At 38.5% G+C, this 25537-nt stretch overlaps 4 protein-coding genes across 5 annotated transcripts; 1 reads left to right on the top strand and 3 right to left on the bottom strand.

Moving 5' to 3' along the window:
* Positions 1-2325: 2325 nt before the first annotated feature.
* On the bottom strand, positions 2326-14827 carry LOC122401470 (nose resistant to fluoxetine protein 6-like). The gene is made up of 11 exons (XM_043403615.1): positions 14482-14827; positions 7502-7713; positions 6782-6999; positions 6051-6142; positions 5501-5694; positions 4996-5331; positions 4703-4899; positions 4279-4405; positions 4025-4214; positions 3811-3953; positions 2326-3692 (listed from the first exon to the last, which is right to left on the bottom strand). Exons 1-11 carry the CDS (start codon positions 14705-14707, stop codon positions 3177-3179), a joined length of 2451 nt encoding a protein of 816 aa, XP_043259550.1. The 5' UTR covers positions 14708-14827; the 3' UTR covers positions 2326-3176.
* Positions 14828-17304: 2477 nt separating this feature from the next.
* LOC122401474 (UMP-CMP kinase) lies at positions 17305-24178 on the bottom strand. The gene is made up of 4 exons (XM_043403619.1): positions 24002-24178; positions 23843-23914; positions 18466-18816; positions 17305-18307 (listed from the first exon to the last, which is right to left on the bottom strand). Exons 1-4 carry the CDS (start codon positions 24080-24082, stop codon positions 18029-18031), a joined length of 783 nt encoding a protein of 260 aa, XP_043259554.1. The 5' UTR covers positions 24083-24178; the 3' UTR covers positions 17305-18028.
* Positions 18887-22348, top strand: LOC122401471 (4-hydroxybenzoate polyprenyltransferase, mitochondrial). Its single transcript, XM_043403616.1, has 7 exons — positions 18887-19286; positions 20377-20419; positions 20525-20691; positions 20751-20898; positions 21442-21635; positions 21696-21884; positions 22012-22348. The coding sequence occupies exons 1-7, from the start codon at positions 19008-19010 to the stop codon at positions 22201-22203; spliced, it is 1212 nt and encodes a 403-aa protein (XP_043259551.1). The 5' UTR covers positions 18887-19007; the 3' UTR covers positions 22204-22348.
* Positions 22443-24069, bottom strand: LOC122401472 (protein Abitram). 2 transcript variants are annotated; one of them, XM_043403617.1, is made up of 3 exons: positions 24002-24069; positions 23843-23914; positions 22443-23719 (listed from the first exon to the last, which is right to left on the bottom strand). In XM_043403617.1, exon 3 carries the CDS (start codon positions 23512-23514, stop codon positions 22687-22689), a length of 828 nt encoding a protein of 275 aa, XP_043259552.1. In that variant the 5' UTR covers positions 23515-23719; positions 23843-23914; positions 24002-24069; the 3' UTR covers positions 22443-22686. The 2 variants fall into 2 exon arrangements, with proteins under 2 accessions (XP_043259552.1, XP_043259553.1); XM_043403618.1 differs by lacking the exon at positions 24002-24069 and having other exon boundaries at positions 23843-23964.
* Positions 24179-25537: the final 1359 nt, after the last annotated feature.

Below are 25537 nucleotides of genomic sequence, written 5' to 3'. Positions count from 1 at the left end.
AACGTTGAGTCGAAATACAGTTAGATTTAAAGAAAGTAAATTGTGAAAGAAAACGCGATCTTGGATTTTCTCCGGCGCCAACCGAGCCCGTCGTTCGAAAATTTACGAGTTCCCGTCGACGTTCGAAAGAAAGAAAGAATAATCGCTGACGTAGGTAACCGAAAAGCCTAAAGTCCCTCATGTGCAACCACTTGAGCCTTTTTATAGACGCCTCTTCGTGTTTCACACTCGTAAGAGCCGTCCAACTTGTCCCCTTTCTTGCCCCCTCTTCTTTCGCTTTCCGCGAACGAATTTCACGACAATGTTTGCAAAGTATTATCTTAAAATCTTTAAAAATAAGGACAACGAAAGGACGTACGCGTGCATAAAAATGGGAAACCCGAAAGGGACGTCCAATTCCATTTGAAACGGGGCCTGTTCGCACAGATTTCTTCAAGGCTTTCCTCGACAAAGAAGCGTCCATGTGCGTGGCACGTACAGAAAAGACTGAGCCAACAATGAGTAAATTTTGTTCGTTGCAGGGAGATAATGGGAACCAAGACGGATCCTGGGTGTGTATTATGCGAAGGATGAACAAGTTGTCACAGATGCAGCCTCGGGTTTCAGTTTATTGCGGTGGTGGCGTGCGACACACGTTACAAGACCTTTGAAGAAGACGTTCGCGACCGCGTCGAGGGAGGTCGGCGCCAGAGTCCCATCCTTCGCGACGATATCGCAAAAAGAGCTGCCCCCGCGATCGGTGCCCTGGAAATTGGAGAACGTCGACCAGGAATCCGACTCGGTGTCCTTGAAATTCGAGACACCGAACCGGAAGCAAGGTGCGTCGCGATACGATCGTAAGTGGGAATTTGCACTTCTTCTCATTCATTGAATACAAAAAGTGATTGGTCTTGTTCGTTAGCGAAGGTAGAAAAATAAGCTTCTACGGAAGCGCGTACAGGCGATTCATTTTCGAGTTTATGGCCCCTCAGAACTTCCACGTTTGAAAAAGTGTTCGATGATGGGCTACTCGACCGCTATTCAGCAATTTCAAGGACCCTCCGCGTCAAGTTCGCGAGGACCACGAATAGAAATGAAGGAAAAGGTTTGCAGACATCTGTTTTCGGTGACTACCCTCACGAATTGACATAAATTTGGTAACGGTACGCGGTCTGGGAGGCTCATTGTGCATGCTAATAACGCGTGGAAAAAAAAAGGCCAGGTCGGAGGAGGAGTCGGTGTCGTTGCAAGGGCATAAATAAATCGTGGAAGAGAACGGCGGGGAGGGGGACAAATGTCTCTCGAGTGAGTTTTCATTGCGGAAAAACGGTGGGCTCGCAGATGTCGAGCACACGTCGATGCCCGTCGCGTCGACGATCCCTCTGTTCGACGCCCCGGGGCGTCTGCCCGACATTCGTTCCGCTGCCACTCGCTGCCACCAACGACACCCCAATTTACGCAATCACGACCTACCATCGACCTGTCTCCGCAATTACTAAATGCATACCACTCGTGGCATTCGGATCGAACGCCCTATCTATTAAAACGGGACACGGTTGATCGCGGGGATGCATCCTAACTCGACGATCGATGGTCAATCTTGTGGTAGGCATTTGATCAACGTGGTAAACTCTCTATTCTATTTCTTACTCTTCGTCGGAGACAGAGAAACCGATCGTCAAAAAATTACGCGACGTCGATGGCGGAAGAAAAGTTAACTTTGGAATTTTTTTTTTTTAAATACTTGACCGTGCTGCTTTGGTGAAAATACGAAGCTCGTTTTCCCACGGTAGGGAGAACGTCTTCGTCCCAAGGGCGTTTTAAGCACGTGCTACGACTGTACTTGCAACCCTTGAAGCCGCACCATCGACCGTTAATGATGTCATCCAACTTCCACATATCGTCGCTGTTTTGCCAATACTTCCCGACGATTCACGCAACCCCTATTCAATCTCCATTCTTACTCCATTAGTGGGGCAAGGAAAATTACCCATCCCTCCTCTGCTTGTATCCAAATGTCATAAAACTTGGATACAATATAAACGAAGATTATATATTTCTCGATGACAAGAGTTTTCCTTGGATATCTAGGTTTTTGTATTTTTAGGAAATGGACAGGAATGAATTTGAATGCTTGTTCCCTATGATCGTATCGATTACTTCCATGGACAAAACAGGCGATCCATTCTCTTCTCGATTTACGGTCTCTTAGTCTTCTATCGCTTCTAGTTCCTGAAAAAAGATGGTCGAGGAAAAACAGTTAGCCTAAGTAAACAGCGACACGAGCACCAACAATGTTCTACTAATTAGAAATCACATTCCTCGTATTTTAACAACCGCATTTTCGTTTTACTGCTTTTAATGTGGATCCTCTTGAACCAATAACGTGTCATAATTACAAATTTATGATCTCTTGTTTAGATTTATTAGTGATATCGTACGCACATACATTAACAATAACTAAAGAGTATTATTTTTGCAACTGAACGTATAATAATCAATCGATCTTTGACTAGTATTATCTGGATTCTAGATATTTGTTTGTATTCTGATTTTTGTGTAACATATATATTCTTCTTATATTCTAGTTATATCTTTATATTATGCATTTTGTACTAAAGGATTCGCTCGTTAACGATAACAACCTCAGTAATAATAGTAATGACCTTTATATTAATATTAATTCTTTTTACCCACATTTCTCTTCCATTTGCCGAGTCTATCTATCTAGAAAGTTCTGAACCCCTTTTCATTAACATCCTGAATAAAACAGACAAGCTAGCATATTAATATAAACGCAAGAGCGAGCGTAAGAAAACTGAGATAAATTGTACCGAAATATTTTACATATTGAGTCTCGATCCAGCGATCTCGTGATTTACAACACCAATACTCTATGGCACATTGTCGCCACACTTCCGTTAACCCTATTTATTAAAAAATTCATTGTTTCCATTAGTCTGGGCACTGACATTCCACCGAAAGATACTCTAAACGATCCTACTAATCGTTCTACGCCTAAACTACCCCTATTTTCATATTACTTTCATCTTACGAATGTCACGATATCGCTTTCGCGGATTTAACGACTAGCATAGCGATCGACGTTTTAAACCAACGTTTCGATAACGATTTTTAATCCTCGTATAAATTAATACTTGACCCGCAAGCTTATTTTATGATACAGAACGAATTAATCAGCAGTCTCTCGTTTTATTCGTTTCGTTGGAATCATTGTTTCGTTTCGCATCGTCAGATTCTTCGTTGAAGCCGCTGTTTTGATGAACGTTACCCTTCTTGGTCCAGGAATTGGCGTTCCCCGGGCCACCGATCACGAAAATAAAAGGACACTTTTGGTCCTTCGAGTGGGACTTCAAGTCTTGCGAAGAATTCGACTCGTAAATAACCGGCTGATAGCCGTTAACGTTTCCCGTGGAATCGTACACGCTGACGTCGCTGGGCTTTCCGTTGTAACTGTCCTCGCAATCCCGCGAGATCGTGGTGGAGGACTCGTTCGTGGATCGATAGATCTCCTTGCTCGAGTCGGTGGAACCGTACATCTTCCCTTGGTCAGAGTTTCCGGCGAGCCTCAACAAATTTTTCCTGTGAGAGAGCAACGTGCGGTCCAGGGTCATGAAAGGCATCTCGAAACAGAGGCTCCAGAGGGCGGAGAACATCATCGTGAGGCACAGGTTGCTGCAGAAGCTACGAAACTGCAAGGCACGCGCAAGTTTTCTCGATTGAGTACACAATTGCCATGGAAATTTTGTGCCGGTGATCTCAAAGTGTCTTCTCAGACTGTTGCTGATGACTCGAATCTCAGGTACTTACGACCGACATGCTAGAAATTATTCCAGGCGTTCGAACCGACCCCTGTTGCATGAGCAGAAAGATGTAGTGGCACAGGTAGGCACTGTAGGTCAATCTACCGAAGGGAACCCATCCTCTCCACGAGAGAAATTGATCCAGGAAACCTTAAACGACGATGGACAATTAAAAACGTTCGACGAGTTGTACAGGGACGATGCATTTAAATCGAAGTTACCAGCGTAACCGTGAACACAGCAGAAAATGATCCAAGAAACGGAAAGGACGAAGATTTGCCTATGGAAGCCCGCGTAGAAGCTCGCTTCGAACTTGTTGTAGAGGTGATCGTCGAAGTACATCCATCGAGGTTCGATAACCATGAACAAACCGGACACAGCAGCGACCAACCAGCCAAGGATCACGTAAATCTGTGGAATGTTGTCAATTGCAGACTATTGAAACGTTAAAATACATTCGATAAAATGTATTTACCGAACGTATTTTCACAACTCGCGTTCGTGTCTTGTACAGAATGTAACCCAGAGCCAATCCTATTAAGTAAGACCCGTATCTATTGTAAACCTTTGTGTAAATTTGCACGTAAACTTCGGCCAGGGAGCTAGAGAAAAGAATATATTAAATTAATTCGATTATATCCTTCGTTAAACTCAAGTTTACGTTTATTTATACAATATTTCGTCAGTCTTCGATCGTTCCAATTTTATTTAATAAAACAACAGGACGATTCGTGTAAGGATATGGCGGAGTTACGAACGATGAATGGATCGCGGTTCAGAATGAACGATGTGGAGAAATCAGTGATCGCGTACGAAATAAATCAGACGTTACGAGCACCCGAGAAGGTCTTAGAAAGGATGAGGCGAAGATGGAACGTTTCACGAATTTCAACACTTACTCCTTGTAATAAAGCATGGTTCCTGGTAGCCCCAACACGTATGTTATGAAAAATGGTACGAGGACGGAGATAACGATGCCCGAGGCGACGACGAGCCAAAAGACTTTTTGGGTGAACCGGAGCATAGGGTACAAGAAAATCGGAGACAACCAGACGAGTTGCATGTCGGTCGCTAAGTACCAAGACTGAGACAAGCACTAAAAATGAAAGAAGGAAGTTATTAAATAAATAAACTTGACCAATTTTTAATGGAGAGTGTAAGCCACGTAAGATGATATCGTTCGTATACGCACTATTTTTTCTAGATTAACGTAATTGTTAACGTAGAGAAGGTTCGTCCACCAATTCTCCCGGCAGAAGTCCCTATTTTGGCCGACCGTTTGGTCCCACTCCGGTCCGGTTCCAAGTTTGTAGAAAAGAGTAGCGTAAAAGCCAATCATCATCGCGTACGCCGGTGTCAGTCTAATGTAACGATGAAGATAAAGACCGATCACGTTGAAACTCCCTCGCAGATTCTTTTCGTCCTTTGCCATCGCCGTGTAGGCCATCAGGACGCCGCTTAAGAGGAAAAACGTGTCGGTGACCATGTTCGCGTTCAACAGCAGCATGTTGCCCCAATTCAAGTGCAGCTTAAATTATATCAAGTATAGCGCTCTGATTAGCACCGAGGAAATGTTTCGTAAATGTTCTATAATAATATGTACTTATGGCGATACGTCGATCTTCGGCATCACCGTTTGGGAACGCTTTCGGAGTGAAACAAAATATTTTACGAACTCCCAGGATTGTTTTACTTACGGATGGGATCTCGTTGAGGTTTATTTTAACGCTGACGACCTCGGAATAGAACGTGTGACCGTAGATTATCCAACAAATGCTTAAGTAACGCAATCCGTCGAGACATCGAATAGAATCTCTGTGTCTGTCCGTTCTCAACAGATTTCTCCCGTTCGTGTAGACGGAGAACGCAGTCAATAGAACGTGACGCGTACCTGAACAGACGCAATAAATTTTATTAAGCTGAAATTACTTGGGAGTCTTCGAGGAGCAACGACAAGTTAATAATCAAGCAATGCGGAAGAATTATACCGCTTATTAAATAAACAATGTTTCAGCAAAGATAGTTTGTTTCTTTCCTCGTTGAACGACCCTCGTATCAGATTGTAAATCGTTACGAATCGATAAACGCTTTCAAAGAAACAGCTCTCGACGCTTATCGGGCCCGATCGAGTATCGTTATCGGGTCGCGTTATCGATCTTTTCCTGATACTGTCAAGGAATCGATAAGTCGAACCGAGCAGGACTTTGCGCGGAATTATCGTTTACGCAACAAGAACGAGTAACCCACCTTTTCGGTTCAACGCGCTCAAACGGCCTTGCTTGGCGATGTCGTAACTTGTGCTGGCGATAATGATCACCGCGAATGTCGCGAGGATCGATCTGAAATTCAACACGACCTATATGTTAAAAGGAGTTTCGCAAAACGATTGCGTGTCGAGCAACGCGAAAGCTTATTTTAAGCGAACGCGCGAAACTTTTTTCAACCACGAGGCGCTCGAGGCTTTCGAAAAAAGCGACTCGGCAGCGTACAAAATATGGGATCTAGTACCGAAATAAATTGATGCTATTTCCAGTGTACGCAGAGAAGATAAAAATCGTTGGATCGACCTTCTCCGGTCGTGGGTCGCGAAAAACTTGAATGAAAACCGACAACATTTGTCGTAAGATCATTCGATTGCGTAAACTGTCATTGGACGTTGTTCAAAATAGTTCTTGGACCGTTTGTTTAAATAACATTATCGCACGGTGAACTGTTCGACGGCTTAAAAACTGTTTACACTGCGCGAACTAGATACATAAATGGCAAACAACGCATGTTTTAATCAATTGGAGCTCATCGATTTCTTCCTCGTCGAACGCAATTCGATCGGCGTATTTTATGCGTAATTAAAAATGTCGTGCAAGGTGTTTCGATGGCGAGTTTGGCCTTGCCTTGGATGGCTCGAGCAAACAACGGTGCGGTCGCTGTTGCATTTCTTACAAAAACTACGAATCTTGTAATCCGATAAGGATATTTACATGTAGATCCAGTCGGTTGCGTCGAACACTGGTTGATCCGATTCTGCGGTGTGACAAGAGTTCTCTGGAACGTTAACCGCGACATCCACTCGACCTTTCACCTTAAGAGAGTCGAGGACAGTCCCCAACGCAGTCTGCATTTCCGTCTGGTTACAGGTCGAAGGGATGCACCACATCCACTCGTAGGTCACCGTTTTCCCGTATGACCATTTTGTACCCTAAACGAATGCATCATTTCGTAGTTTCGGATTAATATAATTAATAAACTGCTCGATAAAACGTTAATAGCACCGCCTAAAATCCGATGACACAAGTTCTCTTGTGTTTCAGACTCCCAAGACGCGCGCGCGCGTGCACCGAATGAGTCGATAAGGATAATCATTAACAAGATCGTTCGTTGATAACGTTACCGAACAATGACCGATAAGGTATTAAATGAATCCGGGTTCAGACGCGTTATCGCGATAAAAAACAAAATGATTTATCACTCCGTTTGACAGAAGAACAATTCGTTTAAGACAGTCGAATATCTTTTTTTTTCTTTCTAATCGATTTTTTAAGGATCTCGACACGAATATTTTTCACGCCTTTTATTGAGAATTAGGTTTATCTTAAATTAACAGTGAAAAGCAAATGGTTAAGGATGTATGGAGAGTTGCTGAATTTTTGATATTCGATTACAGCTGTTCCACCTGGATGATTCGATGAAAATTCACTCACCGACGCGACGGCCATATTGAATAACAGATCGCCCAGATCGCGATCCCGAGGTTCACCGGTGTCCTTCGCAATGTCGAAATGTACCATGGCGGTGCAGGCCTTCCCGGTAAATCCGTGTCCGCTTCTCACACGCAGACACTCGTCGTAATTGCCTAGCAGCTTGTAATTACCCGTGATTATACCCGCTGGAATTTTCACGGACGAGTCGTACACTGGAATTCAGAGGAAGGTCTATGCACTTTTCTTCCAACTACTCTTTATTCTTTGCCTTCTAATTCAACGATTAAACGTTACTGTTTCAACCACGCAGTAGACAGATAGATGTTTCGATGGAGTCTTCGAGGGTTGTATCGTATTTAAATTCTCAAAAAACTACAGAATGCACTTAACGTAAGAATTACTTAAAGCTAGATACGAGTTATTATACTATATGTTTAGGGGTCGAGGCAACCCTCTACAAAGCTTCCGTTTCATTAATTTTATTAATAAAAATATGAATTTGCATAGAGATCCACAGTCTAATTATCGGTAATAATTAAACGCAAACCCGAACTTGTAAATGAAACGAAGCAGGATCGATCGAGCGTCCAATGTCGGATCGTTAGTCGATGATCGTCGATACCGAACGGAATTCGATTTTAATATTGAAAATTGGCGATTTCTCGCGAATATACGCACACGCGTTGCTATCGCGTTGGCATTTAATAGTCGTTCACGCTTTATAACAAATCGGATGGAACCGGTTGACGTGCGTACGCGAACAGCCGATGCGTCAAGGAGTTCTTCTGCCCTCAATCTTCTCGACGATAACGACTCTTGGTATTTTGAGAGAAAATCTTTTTCAATATTTTCACCGCGATAAGCTCGTAGAAAGCAGAATTTTTTCGAAAACCATGACGATCGATCGTTTCGCTCAGAAATTTCGCGATATATTTCTGATCTCTCAGTGGACTTGCATACCATTAGTTACGTTTCTCCAGCCTTCGTTCATTGTGCAATTTCAATAAATTTTAAACCGAACATAAAAAATCTCTTTTCATATTTGAGATTGAAGCCCGGCAGTGTCGATTATGACGTGTCAAGGTCAATCCTTGGAGTACTCTTCTCCATTGCAATGTCATATCTGCGAGCATGTTGTACGTTCTCTGTTTAAAAAACAAAGAGGGAAGTCGTATTGAGAGAGAGAGAACAATTAATTCTTTATCCTGTCTACGATCGCCAGAACACAATACAAGCGCCGTATTTAACGAGCCTCGAAATAAAGATACGCGTATGGAAGAAAACGTTTAAGATAATCCATAACAATAATTTACTTACGAACCTCAACGACGATACAGAAATAAATGCTGCGGCAAACGTTAGATTAAGTAATGCACGATTGTCTAAAAATAAAATGTTAAACGCGTGGAAACGAATTTACGATGGCCGCGAAACCATCGATAATTCGTATCGTGCGGTAGACACGAACGGCAACATGTGTACGGAAGTGCAAACGAGCGCGAGATACGCGCGCATCGTGTGATAATATTAATTAAAAATGGGTGAAAGTACATATTTCAAGCTCGCAAGCCCTAAAGCTGCAACTTTTGCACCGTTCGCGAAATGTTAAAAAATTCTGGCGGAGAACTGAATCGTTTTACAGCGTCGTAAACCTTGTCGATTTGTACAACGCGTAAGATCGACAGTTAAGACTTTGTCCGCAGATAACACTTTGTTTTTTTCTTGTTTCAAGGCAAGTGAAATTTTAAGAATATTCCTACAAGATCTTTTTCAATAACGAGAAGGGCAGAGGTCGAGAGAAATTCAGATGTTTTCGGATGTTTGGTAACGTATAGATAGTTGACCTATGAGAAACCGTGGTAATTCTTTTACAAATGTCTGCAAGGTTTCTGTTATGCCTGCCGAAATGTCATCCCGTAAATAAATGAATATGTAAATCTTGGAGCGCATAGTTCTCTATTTCCTCGAAACGACCGACGATTGAAAATTATCCATATAATCGAGGAACGCGTGTCGTTGTGATCCAAGACCCGCCGTTCAACGTGTCTTTTACCTCGTTTATGGACCTTGATATCGTTCACTAGCAGGATTATTATTGACCTTCGCTCGAGTCACCCGGCACCGATACAGTTTCATTATTTCTGGAGCACGATTTTTCACGGCGCATGGATTTCGATAAAATATTGCTACGCATCGTTCTATCATTCCACTTTGACTCTATTATCGAGCGGACGGTCTTATGGTCTTGTTTAGTGCACCGACGGCAGACGTTTCTCGTTCTACTCGTCGTGGAAATTATATTTGTTTACGAGCGAAAAAAGTCGTGTCACCCATGGTTCAACCTACTCTGAAATATTTCTCTTCTCGATGAACGATTATACTCGCAATTTATAAGAGCAGACTCGCGAAAAATCAACGCGTCAGCCGTCCAGTTCCATTCGACGCCGATAGAAAATTTTCCTCCGGTTCGTCAATCGGAAAAAAAAGATCCTCGCGCGCGATACATGGATCGCTCTCGGTCGTCATGGATGAAGATATCGACGGTGGAGCAAACGAACTCGTGACCTTAGAATGCTTAATCCGTTGTAAACGCACGTCCTAGTAAATCAACGATTCCCAACGCGGTATTGTTAACCTTTGGTATTTCGTCGGTCGAAAAACTAAAGTCCGAATGTCAGGTAAAAAAGAACGACGCGCTCGTAACTGTCATCAATCACTATTATAAAATCTCGTCGCTGATATTTGTTACGTTAACGTTCGTAGTTCCGCGGTCCCTACGTTTCAATATTTAAGTAAACGCTTGGCGTTCGATTTTGGAATAAAAACGAAAAAAAATAACTGCACGCAACCAGCCTTGAACTGCACGATGACGCGTACTCGGCCCGTCCTCGATTTTTACTGCGGAGTTTCGCAAAAACAATTCCCGGGCCGCGACCAGAACCGTTCGCTTCGTGGAAATGGAACAAAGCGTGCCGATAATAAAAAAAAATAATATCGATAGAAACCCAGCCATCGTCGCTAAATAATTTTAACATTCTGATTCCCGTCGTTGGTCAACGGGAAGCATCGAATAGCTGCCAAAGGCACGTATTTATTGGACGATGCAGGATTTTTCAGACTCGCGTTTATCACATTTTACTCTGTTACTTTCGAAAAAAGAAAAATCGCTGTGCCAGCTGACTAAATGTTACATAACGTGTATTTTTGTGTGTCGATGATAAGAAATTACTTTGCAATTACTTTTTTCTTTTTTACCAATCCAACTGTTTTTACGCGAGAAAATGTTTCTCGCCGAGAAGGAACGTAAATTCGACGTAACTTTTAGCGATATTTCGATAACTCGTGTTTACGCGGGAAGATAGTTTTATCTCGGTTTCTGTAACTAACAATAAGTAGAAACGCAAGCTAATCCGTGTAACATGATGTAAACAGAGTCTACAATCGTGCCCCTAGAACTGTATTTAAGATCAGTATACGAGAGTATCGATACTCTTATTTTTTTTTTCCACAATATCTCGAAATGCATTTTAGAAAAACGAATTTGTCGTGTATTATCGTCGGCACTGTGTAGATACTATGAGACCACCAATAAACAATTACGAATAATTTCACGCGTTTATTTATCAATCGTACGTTGATCGAATTTGTTCCGACATCATAAAACGTATCGAAACAATTAGGCCAACGCGTGTTCACAACGACCTACTTGAATAAGTTCAGCATAAATACAGATAACGGTGACGATAGTAATAATGTCGACTTCCTTATGTTACACATAATAATAACGATAGCAATAATATCGACTTCCTTATGTTGCAGACGATAGCACGGGGAACCCGTATCGATGGAAAAAAAGAAATCTAACACAAACAGTGCAGCGCAATAGCGTCAGAGATCCGATAGAAATGGATGTCAGAAAACATAGGCCTGACGCGTAATCGGTCACTATGGCAAAAATGAGAGTCGAGGAGATAATATTAAAACTAGCTAGAGATTCGTCGAAATATCGGTGTCCTTGTCGTTGGTTCTGCTAGCCATTAATGGCATCAAAGTCAATGTAAAACTCGTGCGATCAGAATTTTACTTTGCCGCGATATCGTAAATATGTATGTAACAATAACAAGATTATAGAACAACGTATCGAAACAATGGCTCTCTGGTAAACGGAAAACAATAACATAAAGTTACTCTTGCCCGGTGCCCCTCTCATTGAAAAAGCTGATAAGGAAATTGCAATTACCTAACCCGTACCGTATGCAAGAAAAGTAAACATACGTGTTGTTAACTTTCGAATGGATTTTTATCAACGGGTAAACTTGTACTTAATATTCTACTGCGCGTTAAAGGTAAAAATTAGCGACGTCGAATCGATGGTTTCATTATCGCGGTTCCATAAACGGATAATAAAATCGGTAGCGACAAAAAACTTGTCGAAACAGCATTCTCCTGATCGTAAGACGTTCACTCGTTCGCGAATTATTTGCAGTCTGTTATTAAGTACCGCAAGGTTGGTCCCCTCGCGTTCGCGCGTAAAAACTCTTCGATCGTTGTTGATAAAATTGGAGAATAATAAAACCGATCGAACAACGCGTCGAGATTGAGATGCACGGCCTTGGGGATTCATCATCCTGGGAAAAAAAGGAAAAATCAACGGGAGAATTTGCACGCGTCACGTAACACGTTCGAAATTTTCCTCTTTCGGGTTCCCCCGTTTTCCTTCCCGTGCATCCTCCGGACAGGTTTATTCCACGTGGCGATTTGAACTGCCTCTGCAATTCGTTTATTTCGCTACGCGACGCCGGAGACAATTTGTCGAACCGTTGGCAAAATAAATGGACGGTCGATCGATGAAAAAACGTGTCGAGATAGTGTGACGGATTCGGTTATAGCGTGTTTTATTGCCATTTGTACGCTGATGTAACCCTGCAGATGTAATTGTCTAATTGTTTCACATTTTCTAAACGACCGTATTCGTTGCGGCATCGATTATTTTTTCTTTTAAAAGCTTTGGTAAATCGTTGCCTCGAATATTAAAATACAAAGATTAAGGAGGATCGAGAAAAACGTAGCTTCGCCAGGTGATCGAGCAACACACTGACACCGACGCGCATCGCGATCACAGGTGATTGGATTAATTTCCCACCGATTGAATCACGCCTTTAATTTGGATTATAACGCGTTGCTAATACTTGAACGTACAGAAGCATATAATTATTATTGTCGATGAACGTCTCGTGTATTTCGTAGTGACAAATGAAATTTGGAATTTTCTTGCAATAAAAATTCGACGAAGTTAAATCGAAGCCTAGTAAAAATTGCATTCGACGAAGTCGAGCTTCGGTCGGTTAGCAGTATCTGCAATGTTTACAAAACGAAATCGTGTATCGAGAAGTTGTTTACGCCATTCACTGATAAATTTTAATTCTTTGTGGTAGGTCTCGGACAAATATTCTTGGTTCACGTAAATAGATATGTTTGCACCAATGAAAGCGTATTGTATCTTCTTTCGCGTTATTGTTTCTTTTACCTACAAGGAAGGAAAGTATTATCCAACGATCGTTAAGCTCTCAACCCCGACGAAATATACACGGCTGAAGGGAATTTCTTGGATGTACTTTTGATATAGTCGATCGAAATTAGTAAAACGAACAATTGTCAAATACAAGAGCGACGCGCCGGACAATCACGCGCGAATAGATCCACAAACAGATCGCCTAAAACGGTATTTTTACGGCGACGATTTCTATTGCTCGCTTTCTATTTTGAAGTAGCTATTAGTACAAGGTTCACTGACCCGCGAAACCAATTGAGCAATCCACGAAACCGAGTCCGGCTTCGTCATTCATCGTACAAGACACAAACGCGTTCTAAAAAGCTCTCGACTATTGTTCAAGCAAAACAACGAACATTCGCTCCGCGCGTCTTAGATCTGCGTGAAAATTTTTTTGCAGACGACGTGTAAGTATCTTGGAATTTTCTGAGTGCATCTGATAACGAGAAGCATCGAGAATCGCAATTGCAAGCTTGCAACACATTTGCAATGGACCTCGAACTTGCCCGATAATTCGGTCAACAAATTCGTGATGCTATTAGAGTCGCGAACGCGATGCGTCTAGCCATTTTGATCCGCGATACGGAGAGATCGACGCGATCTTTTCCCCCCAAGAACCACGCATCTCGACTCCTGCCGCCGCTCGACTGAGATTCGAGCAACAAAATAACGTTTCGCTTTTAAACGTTCGAGCACCAGCACCTTTGCGTTCTATAATCGCGGACAGAAATATCTAAAGTTGATCAAAGAAGGAGACGAACGTTTATCTGAAAACACAAATTTCTGTTCCATTTCATCCAAGTCTTTTATATCTCGCCAGATGGCCAGAGATCAAAAATTTGTGTCAACGGTTTCGTCTAAATCAGCCATTCTCTTTCGCGATAAAACGCACAATGTTATCAAAATTCAAGATAATGCATAAGCCAAACGATAATTCGGTACACGGTGTAACCAACGAGCATTCGAGTATTGGTTAAATCGTGTTATATTGTCGCTACATACTAATTTCAGACCTCGAGAACGATACATTTGCTTCTAATCTATAAGCCGTCGATCCCTCTTTTTGCTATGAATCGCGTTTCATTCTTCAAAACATGTATAAACATTATGCTTGCGGTAACTGTATGCAATATAAAATTAAAGATAACATCGAGAAAACCTAAGCAACAATTAACTTTCCATGAATATGCATACGTTAGAATCGCTTATGTTATTAGTATTACGTAGAGTTTGGTAACATTACTCATATTCGATACGTTCGACACGCCGTTGTCACGTGTACGTGATTTTCTCTGTATCACATCGTCGACGAATACAAAACACCAACGATCGTTAAATAATAACAAACGAAAAGACTACCGGTGGCAGACGGCGTTAAGTTTAGCCAAGAGGATAATAGGTAAAAACGAGATGCGGTAGGTAGACTTACTCTGAAGAGCCCAGGGCGCGAATCGAGAGACTTCCGTCAAGTAAATCGCGCTATCTGTGAGGCACTGCTCGGACGCATTGCCAGAGGGTGCAAAGGGTCTCGCGAGGAAGTCGAGGAGCACGGTTTCCGGCTGACGAGCGTCGACGAATTGTCTGGAGAACGCGGCGAGAAGAACAAAAGATAGAAGACGGCGGTTTAAAGGTCGTTCGAAGGCAGGAGAACGCATCGTAGTCGTGGACGGTGGGACGCGTGTCGTTTAGGGCCGAAGCACGTGGCGGTTGCGCGGTCACGTGTCCACTGGTGGGCTAGGTGTGCACGCGTAAAAGTACCGGCAAGTACGAGACGTCAAAACGTGAACTGTACGTTCTGTCAATCGCTGGTGCATTTATATATTACCGGAGGCGCTGGCACGATGATGGGGGTAAGAGCATTCGACTCCGATGGGCACCTCTTATCGATGCGACCGAGGATTACGCGCCGCGCGTAATGTGTCGTCTTCTCCTCTCGGCGGAGGAGAAGTGGGAGCGCGTATGCGACACCGTGGCAGGAATTCGACGATCGGGAAGATCGAACGGATCTCTCGCCGCGTGAGAAACGACCACGACGACTAACAGGGTCTCTCCTTGGCTCCTCTTCGATCGACTATTTCCGCGGATATCCGTTTATCGACCAGCCGCGTTTTCCGCCACGGTCTCCTTCGTTCGTTACACGCTCTCGCCATTCTCGCATTACTATGCCATCACCCTCGCTTACATCACCACCTGCCTTTTCGATACACAACCCGTATAATTCCTTACAGAATTAAAAACTAAATCGTGTCTACCGAGCCTGTAACGTTGTATCCTTTTCTCGTTCTACGGTCATTTTAAAGCAGCAACGGTAGGCCCCTGAGGGATATTAAAACAATTTACAGCGGCGACGCGCGTACCAGGGTATTCGTTAAGTCCAAACACAAGTTCGTAGCATTTTCTAACTGAAATCCAAACAAAATTTGTAAATATTTATAGATATAGTTATTCTATTATATATTTACCATACTCGTTCCGTAAACAGACAATGGCGAAACCAATCGTTAAATTTAGACATCATCCTCCACCAACATATTATGTATATGTATTAGCGGACAGTAACTTTCTACTTAACCAGTTAAGTGTGTTCGACGACTATATCCGCCATGCGTAAAATTTTGTTACAATTTGATATTTGAATTGTAATTTTGGCGAGAACTAAATTATATTCGTAAATTTTAATATGTTTAAAATGTTTAGAGGTAAAGACGAAATGAAACAAGTAAATAAAAATTATAAATAATTAATATAAAAAAAACCGCATATACTACGAATTAGTTTTCGTAAATGTATCGTTGTCTTTTATTGGTCATCACAGAAGCAATTACGGATTCATATATTCATTACGCATTGTACCATGCTTTTTTTTTCGTTCATATGCAAAATATTTACGTTAATTTAAGTAAATAAATAAATGTGAGTAGTGAAATAAAAAAAATAAAAGTCATTTTATTACAACCTAATTTCATATTGCACATACTCTGTGTTTCACGACTATACCCGTCATCGCTTGATTATTGCGACGCACACTGGTGCGCGCTTTGCAAAGAGATCGCCACAGTTGACCGGTTAATTTGTTTGGATCGTGGTTAGGGTTAAAATGCAATCGTAACGTCGATAATATTAGTAATATTTTTGTTTAATCGATAGCAGCGTTAAAACTATATTTTAAGTTTAATTTCATACCTATGTGAAAAATAATTATCGTACAATTTTGATCCGTCGGTTGCTGTTTATTTTTCAATTACTAGCCAAATAATAATATTTCATTTCAACGATTGCACGAATAAGGCTCACGTTGAGCAACACTTCGACTCGGAGCTACCGGATTATTTTCACACACTACAGACCGTGATTCTCGGCGACCGTAATACCTCATTAACGATACAGATTCGGCTATCACGATGAGAAAGTTGAAAACGGGTCGATTCATTGACGGTGAAGGCATATCATTTTTGGTAACACACATTTTAAATAAAAATAATTACTCAAAACGGTCGAAGTATTTGTACCGCGCCGCAGTAAATATAAATCGCTACGACAAGCAACAATGACATATATACATATTTTCATATAAAATCAAGTTACTCTAAAAGTCTTCCAATTTGGGGTCAACTTATGCAATTACTGTACACGTAAAATCGCCATTCTACGGAGGATTAATGTTTCAGCGTTTAATTTATTTCTTATTCATACGCATTATCACATTGAAATAAAATTGAATAATAAAATAATATTAATACAAACATGTTGGAATTTCAATATTCCAAGACAAAAAGATAATTAGTATAATAGATTTGTGCCTTTACAAAATAATTGTATTTTAGTAATTTTATAATTCATTTTAAGCATAAAAATGATAATAATTCAAAACTGTATTATATTAATCTTTTTGATTGTCGAAGTAACGATAACGAGAGAACCTCTTGATAGACGGATTATTGGAAAATAATAACGTAAATCTATTAACTGTAATTAACGAAGTAAATGAGCGTCCAACTAGTTTAAAATGCAACATAACGTAAAATAATTAAATGCTTTCATTTTTGTATACAACAATGCATTATGTAACATCAATATCTGTGAATGCGTAATTCGAAAGACAGGCTTCCAAAAGGATAGATACTGAAAACAAATTACTGTCGCATCAAAACCATATTTTTAATACGATAACTAGAATTAATAATACTAGAGATTATTAATTTAATTCCCATTTATTCTATTCTAAATTTGTACAATAAATGTATTCGAAATAGAAATCATTAGTAGGGGTGTGCGAGATCCCGATCGGGACGGGAATTTTTCTCGAGATCGGGATGGAATCCTGAGAATTTCGAAATCCCAAAAACATCCGTGATTCCCTCGAATTTCAAAATCCCGAAAACATCTGTAATTCCCGACATTTTAAGTTTCTCCATACTCCCAACAATTACCAGAATCCGAAAGCCATTGTGTTCTCGAAGATTACATATCTTATTAATCGGGAATGTTTATGTTAGTAATATTGTAGAAAGTAATTGCAAATTTCGATAATTCTGACAATGCAGAATTTTAATATCGGTAGATATTTCTGAACGGATAGTCAATCGCACAATTGTGTTCCGAGAATTCCAGATATTATTCTATATCCCGTACATTGTCGGGAATCCCGCACACCCCTAATCATTAGACAATTGGACACATAATCAAATAATTCTGTATTTTTCTATGTAACTTTCACATCAATCGGTTGTGATAATATACAATAAACAATATGCTATCCATACTAAGTAAATTAAGATTATGTACCTTCGGACTAAATCTATACAATATTTGTATAAATGTTATTAAATACAATAAAAAGCATTTATTTTACATCTATAAAGAAAATTTGTTTCGCAAAATATATATGTATTTTGTAATAAAATGTAATTAGGTATAAATGGAATAAATCTCTGATCTCCTTTAGACCATTTGAGTTAATAATTTCACTAGTTACATCACCAACCAATCTTAGATAAAATTTCTTCAGCATTTTTAAAAACTTCTTTGGGTGAAAGCATACCGTTTAGTCTATAAACCATGTTCTGTTTCTCAAAATGATCGATTATAGGCAATGTATTTTTTATATAAGTTTCGTGTCTTTTCACTAAAACTTCCTTGTTATCGTCGGTTCGTCCACTTCCACCAGCCCCACGTTTCAAGCATCGTTCTGTGCATACTTCCTCATTACATTCGCAAAATAATACCCCTTTCACGATGCATTTATCAGACATTGCCTAACAACAGAGTATATTAGAATATATAGCAAGGGGACATCAACCGTTAGATGTTACTTCTAAACGTCTACTTTCATTGCCTTTAAAAATGCAATAATTATTTGTGATAATATAAAATACACTTTAAAACTGGTTACAGTAACTTTATTACAGCATACCTTGTACCATCCATCAACGTTATCCTGATTTCGCGGGAAACCGTCGATCAGATATCTTTTATGAGGACTATCGGATGATTGCATTCCACGTTCTAAAAGAGTACAAGTGATCGCAACGGGTACGATCGACCCAGCCCTAATATGATTTTCGATAAGTTCACCATATTCTGAGTCTGGCTTTGTACGTTGCTCTCTTAACAAATCACCAGCTGACAAATGTACATAACCATATTTTTTTGCGATATGATAACACAAGGTACCTTTACCAGCACCCGGACCACCCAAAATAAATAAAACCTCAAATTTCTGGGTTGAGGACATTATAAAAAGTTGTAGCCCAGCTGTGAGTACCTTAAACATAAAATATCACTATTTAGTTTACACGATACACATTAATTACAAATTGTTTGAATAAAGGCCTCAAAGCATTATGGCGCCATTTTCGTACAGAGCTTGTATGAAAATGCAACCAATTAAACTTAGATACACAACGGGTGGCTCCCTCTCTCCTAATGAATTAGTCTTTTAAGTCTCATTTTCACATGGCAATAAAAGTCATGTCTTTTGCCATCTTCGAAGTTCATGTCATCATCAAATGTGTACAATTGTTGTCGTTGAACAACGGCGTTATAATTTACCTAGTCTTGTATTGCAGTACAATATCACAGCCGACTTCAGTACTAATCATACTGAACGAGAAACAGCAAAACCGCGAGAATCTGATTTTGTACTTAATAGGAATATGCAGCATTTGTGTGCTCTGTATATCCAGTGCAAAATCGAATTCCCGCAGTTTTACTGCCTCTTGCTCAACATGGCTCGTAAGTACTAAAACCGGCTATGTCTAACAACAAAGCCATGGTACGGACACTGGAAGCAGTTGTGTAAACTTTGAAGTTGTATACATAATCGATGATAAATCAAATGTAATGAGTTTATTTTAAAGCGATTTCTCTTTAAATAATAATTTATCATTTGCTACTTACATATGTACCTACAATAATCAATAAAAATAACATAGATTTAACCACATATACTACCCAACACATACATATCTACCTCGTCGACCCTTACAATCCATCTGGTTTCGTTCAAAGAGAGCGTGTAACTACATATTTTCAAAATCTACTAGATTTTTCACGAAATGTTGTACATATAAAATATGTTTTTTAAATTACTTACTTATTATTTATGTATCTTATTTTTATACGCATATATATAAGCACAGATACGTCGAAGATTCAAGTTATGACTGCTAAAAATTTTTTCTTGCTATTCCTTATCAAACTTATGATACAAAGTTCTTTCAAGCACTGACATATCAAAACGTAATTAAAAACTGCGCATGTCATATTATTACGCAACCGTGACATGCATGTGATGCATGTAGTCTGCTTAGTTTTAAGTTCTACTGTAAAGCAACCACATGAACTTGTGGTACAATTTACTGGATCAATTACATAATGCAATTAAATAATATACAATGATTTAGGAGTTGCAATTGACAACTTGTTATCAATAATATATGTACAACTATACATAACAATTTTGTCTTTATCACGTAATGAATTGAATTGAATGAAGTTGAGGTTACATCAAACTCATGGTTATTAATAACAAAAGATAAGACACGGAACAATGATAATAGTAGGAAGGTGTCAACGATTGATAGGATTCGGAAAACTTTTTACATCCTACTTTAGTCAAAAATATTGTGTTGTTAACCAATTATCCTCTCACATCACAGTTCATACTTCATCTTTTACATATAACATAAAACATAAAACTAAAAGTAATCATGCACCGATCCAGAATACATTGGATGCTGTTGAAATCTTACCAAAGACAAAGAATGAAAGAAAACAAACAGCAACATTTATTTCAAAGATAATTGATAATTCTCCCCCTAAGGTACAACCATACTTGAAACTATTAAGAATGGATAAACCAATAGGTGAGATAATATACAACTATAAGTATATTGTAGAATTAATTATAATATAATTATGCCACCTTACTAAAAAAAGTAATTTGAAATGCTTCTAATTTATATATACAGGTTCATGGTTATTGTTTTGGCCTTGTGGTTGGAGCATAGCCATGGCGGCACCACCAGGTGCATTCCCAGATATCCAACTTTTGCTACTTTTTGGAATGGGCGCATTCATCATGCGTGGAGCGGGATGCATTATAAATGATATGTGGGATCAAGATATCGATGGGATGGTAATACTAACTTGAAAAATATTTTAATATTAGATATTATGAAATCTTTTTAATGCTAGGTAGCCAGAACAAAAGATAGACCATTGGTTACGGGAGAAATTTCACCTCTACAATCGCTTGTTTTCCTTGGAAGTCAATTAACTTTGGGACTGCTTGTGCTGTTACAACTAAATCTTTATAGTATTATATTGGGTGCAAGCTCGCTAGGTATTTTTCTAAACACCAATACAAAACAGTATTTCTTAATTTGATCATCTACTCTCATTAGTAAATTCTCCACAACATAGAATTATAATAATGTACCTAACCCATTCAGGGTTCTTCTTAATTTAATGTAAACCTTTATGCTTTAAATGTCCTTTACGCGTCCATTTATAAAAAAAACTGTTTACACTATCTTATGCTCCCCATAAAACCATTCAATTTATATCTGAAACATTTTTTTGATATTATCAAAAACAAACGAGTTATTCCAGGTGATAAATTAGATGGAACACTCTCTATATGTATATACATTATACACAAAGCGACATGTTACACTCTTTGCAGATAAATTTATTGTACACTACGATATCATATTAATATTCACGTAGGCTAGCTTATGCTATCTCGGTGCTCGGCCACATATTGGGACTGAGCTTCCCCGCGTTCGTTCCGACAGACTTAAGAGGTTTATAGACTAAAATTTAGAAATACTGTTGAAGTAATCATTAAAACATTGTTATATCGTTGAACATTTTTTTATTACAGTTTTAGTGATACTTTACCCCATTATGAAAAGAGTAACATATTGGCCGCAATTGATACTAGGAATGACCTTTAATTGGGGCGCACTTTTGGGTTGGTCTGCTGTACAAGGATCATGCGACTGGTCCGTATGTCTACCTCTTTATACTGCTGGAATTTGTTGGACACTCTTGTATGACACTATATATGCGCATCAGGTACAGTTAAACTACATTCTCATGTTTCTTTTCATTTAATACTTGTCATTTGCATTGCAGGACAAAATAGATGATATTATAATAGGTATAAAATCAACAGCTTTAAAGTTTGAAGATAAGACAAAAATGTATTTGTCTGGATTTAGTTCAGCAATGATAGCAGGGTTAATTACGTCAGGTATATTAACTGCGCAAACTTGGCCGTATTACGGTGCAGTTGGATTGGTCGGTGTTCATCTTGCTAATCAGGTATAATATTACACAGTCTAATTCTTCCGGGATGAGAACAGAACTGCGGCAAAACTATAAGACTAGTACTTACTAGTATTGAATGTGCAATTTTAGTATAAAAATTTTAACATAAATATATTTTTAGATCTACAGCTTGAACATCAATAATCCTGTAGACTGCGCAAAAAAGTTCATGTCTAATCACAGGGTAGGAATGATTCTATTTGCTGGAATTGTATTAGGAAATCTAGTAAAAAATTCTGTGAATGAAAAAGATGGTAATATTAAACAAGAACTGAGGATAGAATCTACTTCCACTAAAAGAAATGAACATTAGTTTCATCACTTTGGTAGGTTATACTTAGATTAATTTACTGAACTGTATATGTTAAAAACAAGAAAATTATGTGGACAACTGGCTGGTTCCAGTAAATTAAAGAAATTAGTTTTGATTATTACGTATATATGTGCCATACAAGAACTTCAATTTGTGGTATTTAGTCCTATGATATTAGTACATTTTTGGAATTATGAATACTATTTCAAAATTGAGAATAAATAAATACTAAAAATATAAACAATTCATATTTGATAAAACATTAACTTTATAATTCAAACGTTACACCAAAGATTACACCATTATACGATAAATAATAACAATTGAAATTAACAGTACATAATGTTAGTTGTAATGACGGAAAAAGTACAAGACGAGTCATTTCTTATCATTTGTGTATTTGTTCTTACCTTAAAAAATGCATATATGTACATTTACCAGAAGTCAAGTAAATCACAATTACGATCATTTTTATACGCGAAATCAACTTACAATGGATAATGTAATTTGATCTTTGTTGGAGTTCAACTGATTAACAGAATTCCCGCGTTCTAAAATCTTAAAGTCATACTGTTTTTGTGTTAACAAAGATTCTTTCATTTTATCCAAGTGTTTTATATTTGGAAGCACTATAGCTAAATAGCCTCCCTTATGTGGAGGCTCCAATAAAAGTTTTGGATTTTGTAATAATGCTTCATTTACTTCTACTAATTTTCCAATTATACAGCATTTTATAGTATATGTTTTTCCATCTGAACAAGTAATTATACAAATATTAGAATTAGCTTGCAAAGGTTGAGCACCATGTTTACTCTTGCCTGAGACTTTATTCAAAACTCTATCTAGTTTTTCGCTAACTTTAAAATCTACTTTTGTTATTTGTACATTGCTCTGTAAAGCTGCATGACTTGGAGCCAAAGTAAGCATACAAATACGATTACTATGCATCAGAATGCAAATATCATCTGTAGTACTTTGTACATCTAATTTGTAATGAGCAGTAAAATATCGATCTGTAATTGTTGGAAACAGTCCATCATATTTCACCCCTTCTAACATGTCTGTAATGTCATTGTCTGGTGGAAATGAAAATAAATGATCATCCTCATCGTTAGTTAGCGACATTCCTTCATCTTCGTTACCAGTTACTTCCATATTTTCTTGATATTCAGAAGTCTTATCAGTATTACTTTCCTCGTGCAAAGTATTTTTACTTTGCAATTGTTCATGTGTAGTAAATAAATTTTCATCCATGACATTGGATGATTTAATTCTTTTTGAAATTGGTTCATTATTAGAATCAACATTCATTTTTGATTATTACAATTTTTGTATAAATAAGTTTTGTAACAAAATGAAGTATCTCTGACTATGTATGCAGTACAAACTAAATTACTTTAAAAAAATTTTCGAAATCAATTTATACCGTACTTTTATTATTTTCTTGTTCTTTTTGAACGATAGCTGTTCTTTTCATCTCTGAAAGTTTTTTATTTTTTGTTCTATTAATTTCTAGCTATAATGAAACATTACGTAATTAGGTATACATTTTAACCTATAAATTGGTTTGCTTGTTTAATATTTTGTAATAAGATAGTTAATTACAGAAACTATTACATAGAATTGCAGTAAAACTTACTTGCCCTTTTATGCACAAAGACATTTGTTTCTCGATGTCGTTGCAGTAACCAAGGAATTTACGATACGGATGCTGTGATCAGGAATAAGACAAAATTTGTAGGTTACTTTCGTGCACAACAAATAAACTGACTACGTGCAATATATATCAACGATTTACCTCGTATTTACAATCTTGATATTTGAAAAATATTTCATTACAAGCAACATTATGAGCTGCTAATGACTTGTACTGTCTCATAATATTAATATATATATTAATGATTACACATTGGTATTATATGTTTGTGAATACGAATACGTTCTTATACAACACATACGATTTCAAGATATTGACTTATGTGGTTATATCATGCGATGTCATAAAAACATAGTTGATTATTATAATTATATTTGATTATTATATTATAGTTTGATTATTAATAATTCGTGTCAAATAGTATTTAATCATCAATATCAATCAAATGATGGCGACAAAACGCACATATTTTTTGTAACTGTCCGAATTGAAAACCGCTTTAATATTTTCCCTACATGGTTTCTTCTTTAGAAATATCCACAGTATGCGTCATTCCATAGAGTATTCGGTAATAAACAAGAATCAGTTAGTTGTTAGCTGGTAGTGGAATTCTTTTTCTTGCGGCTCTTTACGGAAAAGTTTGTTACCCCTGGGTTATACAATAATATTAAAACGATACGTGTAACATGATCAATTAAATTTTTTATTATACACACGTTTATATATAATTATTTTTTATTCAATTGAATTTTATAACAAATTTGGAATTATCAGTATTCATAATAATCTAATATTGTTTTTCTCTAAATGTTCCGTTCGGTCGGCTCGGGTTTTTCCGCTCGTTTATGGTGCCAGATGCGGAAACTTGACTTTGTCGAAAAAGTCATCGAATATTTCGCATCTGGCAAATTTCGTCCTAAATCGTTCAAGCACTTTAACGATCCGAAAGCGCTAGACGCGAGTTGACTACAACGACCATCGCAAACTCGTGGAACAATATAGCCATAAAACGTCTGCAACGCACGTGCAGCTATGCGTCTTAATCCAGAGTCCAGTTTTTTCCACGACAAAATTAACGGGGCCTTCGACTTGGGGGAAAAAACCAGATCGTCCAGGGTGATCTGGGACTTTTTCTCCCCCAAGTCGATGGCCAATTGATAAACCAGAAAAATCAACGCGAATCGATTGGCAAACCCCCAAAATCACGTTTCGGAGGGGGTTCGCGCTGAAGAAGAAACGGACTCCGGAAACTTCGACACTCGTCTTTCGACATTCGAAGTAATCGTTCCAAATCTTCAAGTTCAATTGTTTCGTGAACTCTCATTCCTTAACTTCGAAGAAATCGTTCCGTAAAAATCGCAAGGTTCAATCGTTCATGAACCACTTGTTGTTCGAACATCATTTCGTAAAGGTCATAGTAAATTCAGATTGCGGAATACAGCTTCCGATACTTAGAAAACTTCCGATTATTAGAACTAGCCGCTGAATATTAATTTGGCGAACGACGGTTAGAGGGCTTTACAACCTCTCAGAAATGAAAAGAAATTTCACGCGGCTACCTGGCCAGTACCCGACGCGACGGTACGTTTCACTAAAAGTATTCATTGCTTTAGTATACATATAGTATGAAAGTATATATTAGAATATATGGATTTGAAATATATTATCGAAATTATG

Source organism: Colletes gigas, unplaced genomic scaffold (assembly GCF_013123115.1).
Source record: "Colletes gigas isolate AHSC1104 unplaced genomic scaffold, ASM1312311v1 Colletes_gigas_Sc00025, whole genome shotgun sequence".
Taxonomy (NCBI): Eukaryota; Metazoa; Arthropoda; class Insecta; order Hymenoptera; family Colletidae; genus Colletes; species Colletes gigas.
The sequence above is the reverse complement of the archived record's forward strand: the minus strand, read 5'-3'. Positions and strand labels throughout refer to the sequence as shown.

Bases quoted from the DNA above. Each gene is read 5' to 3' on its own strand.
- LOC122401470 (XM_043403615.1), bottom strand. From the start codon at position 14,707: ATGCGTTCTCCTGCCTTCGAACGACCTTTAAACCGCCGTCTTCTATCT. The intron at 7,714-14,481 runs GTAAGTCTACCT...TCTGAATTCCAG, and splicing joins CGCGCCCTGGGCTCTTCAGA to TGTACGACTCGTCCGTGAAA. The intron at 4,900-4,995 runs GTGCGTATACGA...TTTCATTTTTAG, and splicing joins ACGTTAATCTAGAAAAAATA to TGCTTGTCTCAGTCTTGGTA.
- LOC122401471 (XM_043403616.1), top strand. From the start codon at position 19,008: ATGGCAATAAAAGTCATGTCTTTTGCCATCTTCGAAGTTCATGTCATC. The intron at 19,287-20,376 runs GTAAGTACTAAA...TCTCCCCCTAAG, and splicing joins CCTCTTGCTCAACATGGCTC to GTACAACCATACTTGAAACT. The intron at 20,899-21,441 runs GTATTTTTCTAA...TTTTTATTACAG, and splicing joins ATTGGGTGCAAGCTCGCTAG to TTTTAGTGATACTTTACCCC.
- LOC122401472 (XM_043403617.1), bottom strand. From the start codon at position 23,514: ATGAATGTTGATTCTAATAATGAACCAATTTCAAAAAGAATTAAATCA.
- LOC122401474 (XM_043403619.1), bottom strand. From the start codon at position 24,082: ATGAGACAGTACAAGTCATTAGCAGCTCATAATGTTGCTTGTAATGAA. The intron at 23,915-24,001 runs GTAAATCGTTGA...TCCTGATCACAG, and splicing joins ATCAAGATTGTAAATACGAG to CATCCGTATCGTAAATTCCT. The intron at 18,817-23,842 runs GTAAGTTTTACT...TTTATGTTTAAG, and splicing joins CTTTGTGCATAAAAGGGCAA to GTACTCACAGCTGGGCTACA.